The 14894-nt window shown below is 37.7% G+C and overlaps 1 protein-coding gene across 2 annotated transcripts in view; it reads right to left on the bottom strand.

Annotated features, from left to right (window-relative positions):
* Positions 1-14894, bottom strand: part of LOC111156618 (coiled-coil domain containing 171) — a 284698-nt gene that overhangs the window by 155186 nt on the left and 114618 nt on the right. For both annotated transcript variants that reach the window (XM_022517612.1, XM_022517611.1), the window contains 2 exons: positions 2508-3012; positions 1230-1346 (listed from right to left, as the gene is read on the bottom strand). In XM_022517612.1, the coding sequence (XP_022373320.1) occupies positions 1230-1346; positions 2508-3012 (622 nt within the window). The remainder of the gene's footprint in view (positions 1-1229; positions 1347-2507; positions 3013-14894) is intronic.

Below are 14894 nucleotides of genomic sequence, written 5' to 3'. Positions count from 1 at the left end.
TGTCAATCTTGTTCTATAATCATTGTGCATATTTTCTAGAGGTCCAGATTCAAGTCATATTTTTCTTTTATCTCCCAAGTATATACAGCACAGTGATAAGGAAAAATAAAGTAATGATATAAACAGAATTATAGCTTAAGAAAACAATCTATTTTAACTGTCCGCATACCTACAAAGAATATGATGAACACAAATAATCTGTATTTTAAACTAAGTCCAAAAACTTTCATTAAGTTCTTTCAAGACTGTCAATTTTGCTCTGAAGCCATAGTGCCAAAATGATTAAAATACATTTATTTAGACTTCTATTTCAGACTTCAAATCCAGTACATTGAGGTTTTGCCAAAATACTAGAGATGCATATTGCTTACCAACACCAATGGCCACAACTTAAAAATAATCTTTGAATCTTATTTCCTACTCTTAAGAACCTAGATTTCGATACGTGAAAGCATAATAAATTACTATATGTATATAGAAGACTTGTCTAAAGAATTAAACTACATCCTAAATTATCATTTCATTAATGCTTACAACATTCCATTAAGCAGGCAAGTGTTACCAAATTCATTATTTTTACTGTTAATGTGTCTGAAGTGACCATAATTAGTCCAATGACATAAATTAACCAGTAGGTAACTGTATGCTATTCTTCAGAAATTAGTTTTCCTTGAATCTTTTATACAAACATATCCTGCAACCTGAGACCATGAAAAAAAAATTTAGACCTTTGGAAATCACTGATTCCGTGCCTGGTGGAAAGAACTGACTATTCAAATTCATTCTATTTAAAATCAATTCAGAAAACATCACCAAATGAGAAAAGTTTTTTACTGATTCTGTTATTACTCAATCTTCTAAAATGTATAGCTAGAAATAGAAATAAAGAAAGACTAAAACATTTGCAAGAACATTACCAGTATGACTTAATAAAAGAGCTAATGAGATTTCCATGGGAAAATCAGATCACAAAGGGAAAAAATAAGGTGGATACATTCACAAGAAATGTCATTTAATTTCCCCATAAATTAAGACAAAATTACCCACCAAAATTTACAGTAAGTCTCTACATCATTAGAGATTTAATAATTTCTTTGTACTTGAAAAAAAGAAAGATGAAAACAAATACATTTTCTTCCTAGATGGTTTATTAGAATTTGTACCATAAAGCATCTCTAGACATTTGCTTTTAAGCGTATTTCACAAGGACCTAGAAGAGGGAGTTTTACCTGTTTTACTAATGACTTCCTGTAACTCAGCCATAGAGGTGACTATTGCTGCTAGAAGGTCTGAACTGGTAAGCCAGCTGAGTGCTTGCAAACAACGTAACTGCTCCTTCTGATGCTCTGCAAAAAAAGAAAGAAATCCATCTTGCAATGCTACAAACATTTAAAAATCCATGTTTAAACTTCATACCCACATTTGGTTATTTAAGAAATAGATCAAAACTTATAGACAGAACTTTGCCTAGTGTGGAAAAGTCTACAAATAATGCTAGATTTGACTGAGAATTTATTTACCTTTTATATAAATTAAGTGAAGTCGGGAGAGAGAGAAGATGGGGCACCTGGGTGGCTCAGTCCGTTAAGCATCTGACCCTTGATTTCAGTTCAGGTCATGATCTCAGTCAGGGTTGTGAAATTGAGCTCCATGTAGGGCTCCACGCTGGGCATGGGGCCTGTTTAAGACACTCTTTCCTTCTCTTCTACTGTCCCTCTTTAGTCCACCCCACCCCTGCTCATACACTCTCACTCCCTCTCTCTTTCTCAAAAATAGAGGAAAAGTTTTCTTGAGCTCTAGTTAAATTACTTAATGGCTTGATTTTTAAAAGTTAAAAATTGAAATCATTGTTTCCTCAGAATAATCAAGCACTTAAAAGAAAGTTAACTGGAAAATTTATTTCATCTCATTTTCGTTCAATTCCTCAATAGATGTTTAACTCTGAGCATTTTATTCTGATTCATAGAAAGTGAAATTAAATTTTATTGGTAATTAATTTTACATAGGGCAGAGTCTCTGGATTGACTTAACTGAAAAATCACTATATAGACTCTTTACTGTGAAAAGAGCATTCAAATATAATAAAGCTAAAAATGTATATATAATGAAGTTGAAATTATATTTGCCACTTCCTTTATGCATAAATATATATTTACCCATACACATATACATATCTACATACACATGGGACTATGTTACATAATTTGATATATTAAATGATTTTTTTAAGTTTTTACATAATGGTTAAACACAGTCACATTGTACGTGACTTACATTCAACTTAGATTTTTTTTTAATACCTTATTTATTTGACAGAGATCACAAGTAGGCAGAGAGGCAGGCAGAGAGAGAGGAGGAAGCAGGCTCCCCTCAGAGCAGGGAGCAAGATGTGGGGCTCAATCCCAGGACCCTGGGATCATGACCTGAGCCGAAGGCAGAGGCCTTAACCCACTGAGCCACCCAGGCGCCCCTCAACTTAGATTTTTAAAAAGCATAAATGATCTTACTCGGAAATTTCTGCTTGTCTTTGGGCTCTCCTGTACACACTAACATGCCTATGCCTTCTTTGAAACTTTCCATCCAGGTAAAAAGAGAGGCACATGACTGGCCCAAAATCTTGAGCCTATTTGCTGCCAGAACGGCAATAACACCTTTCCGGAATACACGTATCAATCCTTTGAATGGTTTTTTCTTCATCTTGGCTTCCTCTTGCTTCTTTTCGTCTACACTTGACAAAGCCTGGGCTAGAGTTCTAACTTCCAGTTTGAACAACTCAAAGGTGTTGACCTGCTCCTGGAGAAAATCTCTCTGTGTAGATAAGGCACATGACCGGCTGTAGAGAGGATATAAGGCACCAGCCATCAACGCACAGGCTGCCAGCAACGATGTTTGTTCCCTCCGAGTCTGCGATAACATGTTTTTGAAGCGTGAATTTTCAAGAACCAACTGCTCATGGGACCTCTCAATACGATTCAATTTTTCCATATTTTTTTCGGCAATTTCTTGAAATTTCTGTAAGAAGTCAAACAAAATATTGGAAACAAGTAGGCATTTGATTACTTCTCCAGAAAGAAAACACACTTTTGTTGACAACGTCTTCAAGAGATCCATGTTCAAAATAGCCAAAAATACGTATGACAGCGCGACAGTGGGCCAAACAGCTTAGATCTAAGTGGGCACACTGATTTTTAAGTCCTTGTACATAGAAGACTCACATAAAATCGAACATGTAAATTTGAAAGTACTTCATAAATTTCCTCTACACTTATGCATAAATGCACATATTTAGAAAAGGAAATTTCTCCTCTTCCATTCCTCACTAACTTTTATTTCCTGCTTTTAAACAGAAATTACACCACCAACAGAAGTTTTCCTATATGTGAAGACTTCACATTTTGTCAGAATAAGCAAAGGGTTAAATCAATAATACAACAAATAGACTGCATGACTCAGTGGGTTAAACCTCTGTCTTAAGCTCCCGTCATGATCTCAGGGTCCTGGGATCGAGCCGTGCGCGTTGGGCTTCCCGCTGAGTGGGATGTGTGCTTCTTTCCTTCTCTCTTTGCCCTTCTCCCCCACCCAACGCCACATGCTCGCGCTCTCCCTCTCAAATTAATAAAATCCCTTAAAAAAAAACCAACAACAACAACAAATGGCACTTGACTGCCATTTACTGGAATGAGGACGGACTGGATCGCAGGACAAACTCTCTCATTTCAGCTCTTTCTTACCTTCCCAAGACAGAACAAAAAACAAAGTACAGCTCCAGTGGTGGGAAGAAATACTAACTCTAAGCTGGGCCCCAGCAGTTCTCTGATCCTTTTTCCCTCATCAAGGAACTTGCAATCCAAAACAATTTGAAACACAAAGAAATTTTAATTGCAGACAGCAAATTTTAATCGTTAGAAAATAAACTAGTTCTCTGTAAAGTCTTATGCCTAATCATTAAGGAACTGCTGAGGTAGAGTAAATTTCAGAAGATAACAGATCCCAATTTCCTTTACTGATTCATTTATCATTCAATAAACATTTATTGATTACTCACTAAATTCCATGTGCTAGAAAAACAGACAAGCAAATCAATTATTGTGGCATAATGCTATGATAAAACTATGCCAGATTGCCAGAAGTACACAAAGGGAGTTGGCATAAAATGATATTGACAGGTTTTTGGAGGGATATGACAAAGGTAGTAAGGTATTAAAAAAAAAAAGCTACTGATAAGGAAACTAATCATAGCTATCCTATAAGAATTTAACAACCAGAATTGAAGAAAATAATACAAACTCTTGCTTACTCCTCAAGACTTGATATCAAAGCCTACCATGGAAAATGCTGATTGGTGGTAGCCAAAAGAATTCAAACTTGTAGAAATATACAGCTGAGAAAAGTAACTCTTGGGCCAAATTCAACCCCAAAGCAAGGGGATGAGATTCCCAAAAGGCGCACAGTGAGTAGAAGGCCCTTGGACATACAGTCCTGAGTACAAAGGAGTAAAGGAAGTCCACAAGGAGCCACTCTCTGAAGGATTCAACTTCTTGGATGCTTTCCCTTGAGCAGGGGAAAAACTGTATTTTAGTTTTAAGTGTTTTTATATTATAATCCCCTTTACTTAATCCAACTCTTCCCTGAAGTCTGACCCAGCCATATCTATGGTGCTAGTGTGAAAAATAAAAGAACCAGGAAATATAGGAACTGTGGCTTGCCCAATCACATCTCCACTGATGGCCAAGCTGAGGTAGCAAGATTTCATCACTGGGACTGTGTTCCAGAGCTCTACACAATGACACATGTAAAGGAAGTGGTGTCCCACTGGGAGCAGCGGAAAGAAGTGAGAAACTCTGAGAGCTAGCCGAGTGGACCGCTCGGAAGCAGATGGGAGACACCCTTGTAAGGGTGGCAACCTTTAAGAAAAGGGAAAACTGACATGAACTATGGCTAAAGAAGGCAGGAAGACCAGTGAGCGGAAGAGGAAAAGCCAGAAAACAGGATAATGCATTCTAAGGAAGTGCAAACAATTCAGAATGCCTGAAGAGAAGAGGAGAATGATGGAAAATTGACAAGTAGGCAGATAATAGATAATTAAGCTACGGAAGCCATAAGATCCTGGAAGTCACTCTGCTTTAGTTAATGGGTGGGAGAATCAGAAATCTTAATAAAAACTACCAAGGGCAGCCAGGGAGATGTAGGGAGTGGGGATGGAAGGAGAGGAGGAAATAGAAACCACAGCAGTTAGTTCTGTATTTTCTCCACAATCAATTCCATTAGTTCAATTAGAGGGGAAAACAGGAAAATTCTAGGAAACCCAAGATAAAAGAGGCAGACTCGCCAAAGCTAGATAGTAGACATAAAAATTAACCTAACTGGATTCCAGGAGGCTGCCAACTTACACATTCACAGTTCTCAAAGTCTCGGGAAGAAATGTGTTTTCAACAAAAAATACTTTTTTTGAACAAAAAAAAATGAAGAGATATATTTGCTAATGACATTTTAAATATTACAAAATAATATGTGAAGTCATTGGTCAAAATCAAATGGGTTGTTGAAAGAGAGCTGAAAGTATGTTAACCCTACTGGAATTGAAATTTTTTAAATAAATAAAATAAAAATTTAAAAAAAAATGAAAGAGAGCTGAAAGTCAACAAGCCCCTTCTGGAAAAGATTAAGCTAATTTTAGCACATGAGAGACCTCCAACTCTTCTACCATATACAGCTGGCCCACTTCAGGGCCTCAGGTTGAAGCTGAGAGCATTTTAGCACAGCAGCCAGGAACTTGCAGTCCTGGGATGAGGATGACAGAGTAACCAAAACGTGGCGAGACATGGATAAAGATCTGAAATAAACTTCCCAAAACACCACATTTCTCTCGAAGAAGAGAAAACCAGGAATAAGCTGGAATGTTTTAAAAAAAGAATTGGGATTCCGGACTAACATGGCCAGTTGTCATTTTCGGCTGCCTGGGAGAAGCAGGTGGCAGTGCAAAAGAAGCAATATTTGAAGGTCCTCATTGTCATTCTGTGGCCCCCCGAGTTTTGATCATTTGTAATGATTATACATTTAAAAGTGCTGATTACTAGTAATTACTACCACTATGGATGATTTCATGAGACGCCTATGATTTGTACTGTAAGAAAGAGATGCCATTCACAGATTGCTAAAACAGTAAAAATAGGACTAAGAATACATATGAGGTCTGTTTATAAATAAAAATAAACAATCTCTAAATTCTACCTCTGAAACTAATAAAAAAATGAAATAAACATAAGGGTGTATATGTCCTTTCAAAAAATAAATTTTAAAACTAAAAATAAATAATCTCTAAATACTATTTGTCTAATAATGCTGTTGTCCCCCACCATTCTTGGTTTAAGTAATTATAACCAAGATACCAGTTATCAACTGTTATTGTTATTTTTTTCAAAATCAACCACCAAGGAGCGCCTGGGTGGCTCAGTCAGTTAAGTGTCTGACTCTTGGTTTCAGCTCAGGTCATGATCTCAGGGTCTTCAAATCAAGCCCCATGGGCTCTGTGCTCAGCAGGGAGTCTGGCTGAGTTTCTTTCTCTCTCTACCTCTGCCCCTGCCCGCTGCACTCTCACTGAAATAAATAAGTAAATCTCTCTGAAATACTCTCACTGAAATAAATAAGTAAATCTTAAAAAAAAAAAAAAAATTAACCAGACCAATATTCAACTAGAATATCTAGATAACTAGAATTAATTAGCAGGGTGAATTAAAGATTAAAAAACAATAGGGGCGCCTGGGTGGCTCAGTGGGTTAAAGCCTCTGCCTTCGGCTCAGGTCATGGTCCCAGGGTCCTAGGATCGAGGCCCGCATCGGGCTCTCTGCTCAAGCGGGGAGCCTGCTTCCTCCTCTCTCTCTCTGCCTGCCTCTCTGCCTACTTGTGATCCCTCTCTCTGTCAAATAAATAAATAAAATCTTAAAAAAAAAAAATTAAAAAACAATGAAGTTAAAAAAAAAACAATGAAGTTAATCATTTAAATTTTTAAAGCTCTAATTGATGCATATTAAGTTAACAACACAAAAACCTCAATAACATGAATACTTAATGAGAGTTTTGTTCATTTCTTAACAATTATGTTTCTGCATCTCGACTGTCTCCACTGAGATCTAGAATCACAGATCTCACTGCCCGTAGGCATCTCTACCTAACGACCCCATAGCCCTCTCAGGCTAAAGTATCCTGTCTAGTACTGCTGATTTGCGTCCTAAACATATCCATAATAGTCCTCTTCACGTTAGTCCTACTAATATCCACCCAGCCGTTCCAAATAAAAAACTTTTTAGTCAGTCTTAATTCCTCCTTTCCCCCCATCCTCTACACTTCCAAATCAAAGTCATCCGCAAGTCCAGTTGGGTCTACCCGCAAAATCCTGATCCAGATCCTTCTCCACGGCGACCCATGCTAGTCCCAGCTCTTCACCCACAGCCACTCATGCCCACTTCAATGCTACTGTCACATCAGGTCAGTCCAATCCTATTGTTTAACCTCTTTATCTTTACTGAACCAAGGTTCTCTCCTCAAGTCACAATACCCCCACATGCGGTCTGCTGCAAAGGTTTCCACCTTTTCCCAGGATCCTCAACCTGATGAAAAAGGAGAGATCAGTCTGCTCCTTTACTATTCAGACATGAGACTCGCCACTTCTTCTCACAATTGCACCATGTTCTCTAGCACCCCTGGGTCTTCCAACTCCCCTAACACTATTCAAATCCTAACAGTCTTCAGAGCCCATTTCAGGGTCTAGCTATTCCATGACGCCTTTCACTATAATCCTCACTCACACTGACCTGACCTTCTCTGAACTCAATTGTATCACTTGGGTATTTAATTCCTATACTGCTACTTACTTATTTCATGTGTGTATATCTACTCTCCCTCCAATACAATAGAGGGCTAGTTCCTAGAAGCCAGGAAGCATTTACTGTAGTGCCTGTCTCCGTGCTCTGTACCCTATAGGTATTTAGTAAATATTGAAAAAATTTAAAAATCCTTTATAAGATGTTCTTTGGTGCTTAGAACAGTTTTTTGCTCATAATAGGCACTGAATATATACCCAATGAATAAAAAGCTTTAAAAATGTAAGGAGAAGAAAAATATAATTGAAAAAAGATATAATTTCCAAATATAATTTGAAACTTATCAACATGTCAGAATTCTGTTTTAAGATTAATTCTGATATTCCACAGGGACCTTAAGAAGTACTGCATTATTTACTGTGAATTATTATTGAAGAACAAAGCTTGTTTGATGGTAATACTGGAAACAGCAATAAGAGCAATTTTCCCCTTTAAAAAAAAAAGGGATTGAAGGCCAATATTTTTAAAGCAAATATAAGGAACATCACCTTCAAAGGGGACAAAAGCATTCCTAACACTGAAATAACGTGCTCCTTAGTGTGTTTAATTTCAGAAATAACATTTGCAAACTCCTCCAAAACAATACTCTTATCTTGAAGAATTTAAAAAAATGAATATATAGTACAGATATCTTTTATACAGATTTCTTTGGCATATCAAAAATACTATATAATTTCACTAGCTTTCCTCTACTGTCTGATAAATTCAAAGTGCCCCAAAATGGGGGCGGGGGGGAGAGATACCTTCTTTGCCTAATGAATCACGCACTTACATCCTGAAATACACCGGCTCCAAGGGACACCTTACAGTGCTCCATGAACTCTGAGATTTTGGGCCAGAAATTCGACACTTCCCTAGGGAGTAAAATTCTTTTTTATCACTTTTGCTTCCTGAGTTCTTATTCTTTATGTTGGCAAAAGACAAAATGTAAACCGGACATTCAATGATACATAGACATCAAAGGACTTCATTTAAAAATGTCTTATTTTTACAAGCTTCATACCTTGTCTTTTTATGCAACAGTAAAATTTTAAAACATAATAAATTCACCTGCTTATCTTATGATGCCAATGCTTCTCTGTTAAAAATAAAGCACATTTTGTGAAGAGAATGGAAGCCTCAAACCTTGCTGGTGGAGATGTTAAAATGAGGCAGCAGCTTTTGAAAACAGTTTGGCAGCTCCTTAAAAAGTTAAATGTGGAGTTACCATATGACCTAGAAATTCCACTACCTGACCTTCATATAAATATACTCAAATGCCATAATGATTATTTACTTAAAAACACTTTCTTGAGGGGTGCCTGGGTGGCTCAGTGGGTTAAAGCCTCTGCTTTCGGCTCAGGTCATGGTCCCAGGGTCCTGGGTTTGAGCCCCGCATCGGGCTCTCTGCTCAGCAGGGAGCCTGCTTCCTCCTCTCTCTCTGCCTGCTTCTCTGCCTACTTGTGATCTCTGTCTGTCAAATAAATAAATAACATCTTAAAAAAAAAAAACACACTATCTTGATTTTCAAGTCTAACATGGCAAAAATACTATGTGCCAAAATGGTCTGTGCCTCCGTCTACTTTTGTTTCTAAAGCAGGAAAAATTATAAACTACCCTTTGGATAAGCCAAACCTTTAAAAGGACAGAGTTCTCCTTATCATTACACTGAGGATAAAGGTGTCGATATAGGCAAGTTGCTTGACTTGCTGACTTAAAAGATACTACGTCGGATTGTTGATAAGTCAGCACTACGTCTCAATTCTGACCTGCCTCTGGTCCCCCTTCCTTGTGGGTTTTCAGAGCATGGTGGAGCGCCCCAGTTCGCTCCAGTCTCCCTCTATAAAAACTTCAAACATTGACACCTCCTCTTCTAAGCTCATAGCACTCTCTTGGGAATTAATTACACAGAGTTGTCATGATAAATCTTATATTATTTCTTGTGTGTTTATGTGATGCCCTCCCAACTAAAGTTGACAGTTTTTGAGGAAAGAACTAAGTATTATAGCATTTTAATACCACAGCACAGAGGGGCCCCTGGGTGGCTCAGTGGGTTAAGCGGCTGCCTTCGGCTCAGGTCATGATCCCAGGGTCCTGGGATCGAGCCCGCAACCGGGGGGGGGGGGGGCCCTGCTCAGCAGGGAGTCTGCTTCTCCCTCTCCCTTTGCCTGCCTCTCTGCCTCCTTGTGCTCTCTCTATATATAGCTCTGTCAAATAAATAAAAATCTTATAAATACCCCAGCATGGAATACAGTGCCTTATATGCCTGGTATATTACATGAAGAGTATATTTTTATTAATATTAAATACATTATGTAGAAGTTGTCTTGATATTCTTACCTATAGTAGCAATTTTGCAATGGAATATACTAAAAATTTGGCCTCTGGCTAAAAAAGAAGTCTGAGAGAAATAAAAGACAAGGAAACTAGCATTTGTGAGTGGCTGACAGTGGGTCTACTGGTTTTTCATACATCATCATGGTTAACCATTAACTAATCAAGAATCACCTGGAAATGCAAGTTCAAGAAATATGGATCTGAGCTGTCACTAGACCCATTTTCAGGTATTATTTGGTATACAAAAACAGCGTCTATTTCTAAAAGAAACAGTGTGGTAGTGTAATCACAATTGACCGGAAGATCATTAGTGTATTAAAAAAACACGTAACATTCACTTTGCAATTTCTAAATGCCAAGCAAGGGGCTGGACGTTTTACATCTGTTACCTCTCTTCTAATCCCAACTCTAGAACTTTCTCGCTACACAAATAAGTGGTATCAGGTCTCTGAACCTTGGTTTCCTCATTTGTAAAAAAAAAGAAATGATGCTTAAATGACCTATCTCATATGGTTGTTGTGGGACTTGAGTAAGAGGAGGCGCACAAGTTATTAATAAAAGCATTGAAAGGGGCACCTGGGTGGCTCAGTGGGTTAAAGCCTCTGCCTTTGGCTCGGGTCATGGTCTCAGGGTCCTGGGATCAAGCCCCGCATTGGGCTCTCTGCTCAGCGCGGAGCCTGCTTCCTCCTCTCTCTCTGCCTGCCTCTCTGCCTGCTTGTGATCTCTATCAAATAAATAAATAAAATCTTTAAAAAAAAAAAAGCATTGAAAAATCTATTGAGCATTGTGCAAATTCATTGATAGCCTTATTTAAGAAAAAAAAAATCTCTAAAGCAATTATTTCAGAAGCAGAGGACTTTCTGCTATTTCATCAGAGGCGCCCCATCAACACCAACTCAGAGTCCATCGGCACGTGGTGGGCACAGAATTGGGTGAAACTAACTCTCTGTGAATCACTGCAAGCAGCTATAGGCACCTATCACCTCCAATAACACAGATAAGCTGAGCTCGGAATATTTTTGGAATTCAATTAAAAAGAAAAAAGTTCCAACATCTAATAACACTAATCCAGATTTCTTGCCAAATGTAGTCTTAATACTGTCATACAAGAGAAATAAAAAGCAATATATTATGATGAACCTCAATTTCTTGGATTTTTGGTCTCCATTCTTAACTCACATGATTTTACTAAGATGTTCAATAAACCTAAAGCGTTTACAATAAATATTACACGAAGATTAACCGTACTTAACCGATAGGCAAAAATCTTTACTTTTACGAGGGGAGTTATTCCAGTCATTCCATCTTTTTCAGATAAAAGATATAAGAACATAAATACTTTAACAAAAGAAAAGTTAATAAGAGAATGTGATCTGGCATTCTGGCCAGGTGCTTCAGTAGGCATACATGCCTGAGATGTATTTACATGATGGCACCAAAGAGTTTAAATTGAAGAGTTACCCAACCACGTGGCCAGCACATTTTGCCTAACATTAAAAACATGCTGTGATACTAAAATCAAGCTTCCTGTTCCACAAGTATCATTCATCTCATAGCATTCCCACTGATTGTTTAAAGCTTACACATTCAAAACCTTGCAAATAATGCTATACGTTTTTTCAGATAAAAAATTATTTGAACCCCAAAATTGTTTTTTATTTAACCTTTTACTAGCCATTTCTTTAATATAAACAAACATGAAACACAGGGCTCTATAGATAAGTCATTTGTTTCCCAGCAGATGCCTCTTATAATAGCTATGTTCATCTAACGCCAAACATCCTCTACAACCTACAATGCTATCCAACAACTGTGGATTTTTCTTCTTTATGTTCTTATCAATATAACTTTTGAAAATATATTAATTAATAGAAAATGAAAATAATGTTATTTGTATTGCATCTCTGGGGAGGAAAAGCAGAAATAAAGAATTAAACATACTGAAATTTCCTAAAATAAAATGTATATACCCCATAATATGCATTATAATAGCAATTTACCAACTATAAAACCCAAATGAATTGCTGCTGTGTATTCAATTATATTTTATGAAAATTTAAATATGTATATAAATAATACAGACAATATGACAATATATATTATTAATGTGCTTTCAGGAATAATGAAAATGATATTTTCAATTTGCATACCCAAGGATCAAAGCCTAGGGTGTCACATATCCTTCAGGAAAAAGTCCTCAGTGAGAAAATCTCTTAAAACACTAGCATTTGTGATCATTGAGTCCCTTAGTTAAGAAAGTGAACAGCTATGCCTTCTTACATATTTAGAATAAAAGTGAATTGGGAAAGGAGTCCAAGATGGCAGAGGAATAAGAGACTTTAGTTTCATCTGGTCCCAGGAATTCAGCAAGATAGCTATTAAATCATTCTGAACACCTTAGTGAACTCCACTCGAGACCTAAGAGAATAGCAGCAACTCTACAAATAGAAAAGCAGCCACTTTCTGCAAGATAGAAGGTGTGTGGAGAAGTGAATCTGGGAGATACATGGGAAAATAAACCACAGGTGAAGGGAGCCTTCCTCACCTGGCACCAGAAAGTGATAGAGAAGCACAGCACAAAATCAGAACGTTGAGAAGTCTGCTCCGGTGAGGGACATCCCTGCCTGAAAGGTACTCAGGTGGTGAAAAGGGGCAGAATCCTAGATGGGACAGTGTGGTCTCAGGACCCTCGGGGTCACAGGAAGACTGGGGGTGCCTGAGCATGGCAGAGGAAGCAGGGAAGCCGACTGCAATGAGCGAGCCCAGGAGAGGGCTCTCAGCTCAGGGTTGCCATAAACCATAAACCAGGAACCACAGCACAGTTGGTTTGAGCAGAGGTCTAGCGAGTGGCAGAACCAGGGAGAGCCCTCTTCTTCCCCCTGGAGTGATCCAACAGGAGTATGCAGGGTTTGGAGACTCGAAAAGGGGTCATGTGCCTGAGATAGAAATGCTCGGTCACAGGCCCGGTAAGCATGGAGTGCAGACAGGGACTAGGGAGACAGGCATGATTGACTAACTGCTTTTCCCTGAAGACGCACTGAGGAGTGTGGGGCATGAGCTTTCAGCTCTGGGGCTGAAGACTGGGAGGCCGCCATTTTCATTCTCAACCTCTAAAGCTGTAGGAAAAGGCTTCAGTGAACAAAAGCCACATAGAGCAATCCTGAGCTACTTACTTAGTCTGGCCCCCTGGCAAGAGTGATGTAATTCTGCCTGGCACAAAGACACTTGAGAATCAACACAACAGGCCTCTCCGCCAGAAGATCAGCAAGAACTTATGGCTAAGACCAAGTTTACCAATCAGACATAACTGCAAAACTCCTGTGCTGGGAGAAAATAGTATATAGAATTCACTTTTTTTCCCCCCATGATTCATTAGTCTTCCCATTTTAATTTGTTTTCTCTTTCCTTTTTCAACCAATTTCTTATTTTATCAACATTTTTAAGCCTTTTTTAATTTTCATTTTTACAGTTACATTCTATCCTTTCATTGTATTCAATTTTATTTTTGCATATACATAAGTTTCTCTTTCTTTAAATTTTGGGATACAGTTTCTTCTAACAGACCTAAATACACCAAGAATTGAGTGTATGGCTCTGTTTTCTTCACTTGTCTGATCACATTCTCTCTTTTTTTTTTTTCCCTTCTTTTTCTTTTTTTTTTTTTCTTCTTTTTCTTTTTTTTTTTTTAAGATTTATTTATTTATTTATTTGACAGAGATCACAAGCAGGCAGAGGGGCAGGCAGAGAAAGAGGAGGAAGCAGGCTCCCCGCTGAGCAGAGCCCGATGTGGGGCTTGATCCCATGACCCTAGGATCATGACCTGAGCCAAGGCAGAGGCTTTAACCCACTGAGCCATGCAGGCGCCCCTTCTTTTTTATTTTTGATTAAAGCCTTTTTTAATTTTCATCTTTACAATTATCCTATCATTTCAATGTATTTAATTGTATTTTTTAATATATATAAGTTGCTGTTTCTTTACCAATTTGGGCTGTAGTTTCTTCTAACAAACAAACCAAAATGCACCCAGGATGTAGTGTATGTCTCTGTTTTGTTCACCTGTCTGTTTATATTCCTTCTTTTTTTTTTTTTGTCTTTTAGTTTTCATTTTTACAGTTACATGCTATCCTTTCATTGTATTTAATTATATATATATTTTTTTTCTTTCTTTACAATTTTGTGCTGTAGTTTCTTCTAACAAACAAACCAAACCAAAATACACAGTATTACTCTGTTCTGTTTACCTGTCTGATTATTCTCTCTCTCTCTCTCTCTCTTTTTTCAGTTTTAGGGCTCTTCTGATTTGTTTAGTGTATATGTCTCTAGGGTCATTGTTGCCATTTTCATACTCTGTTCTCTCATTCATCTATCCTTCTCTGGACAGAATGACAAGATGGAAAAACTCAGCTTAAAAAAAGAGAAGAAGAGGCAGTACTGACTGCCAGGGAACTAATCAATACAGATGCAAGTAAGATGTCAGAACTAGAGTTCAGAATAACGATTATAAAGATACTAGCTGGGTTTGAAAAAGCATAGGTGACCCTAGAGAAGCCTTTTCTGGAAAAATAAAAGAACTAAAATCTAATCAAGTCAAAATAAAAAAGGTTATTAATGAGGTGCAATCAAAAATGGAGGTTCTAAATGCTAGGATAAATGAGGCACAGGAGAGAATTAGTGATACAGAAGACCAAATGATGGAGA

The sequence above is a fragment of the Enhydra lutris genome, unplaced genomic scaffold (genome assembly GCF_002288905.1).
Source record: "Enhydra lutris kenyoni isolate GAN:26980312 unplaced genomic scaffold, ASM228890v2 scaffoldscaffold47, whole genome shotgun sequence".
Taxonomy (NCBI): domain Eukaryota; kingdom Metazoa; phylum Chordata; class Mammalia; order Carnivora; family Mustelidae; genus Enhydra; species Enhydra lutris.
This window is presented reverse-complemented; position numbering and strand designations above follow the sequence as displayed.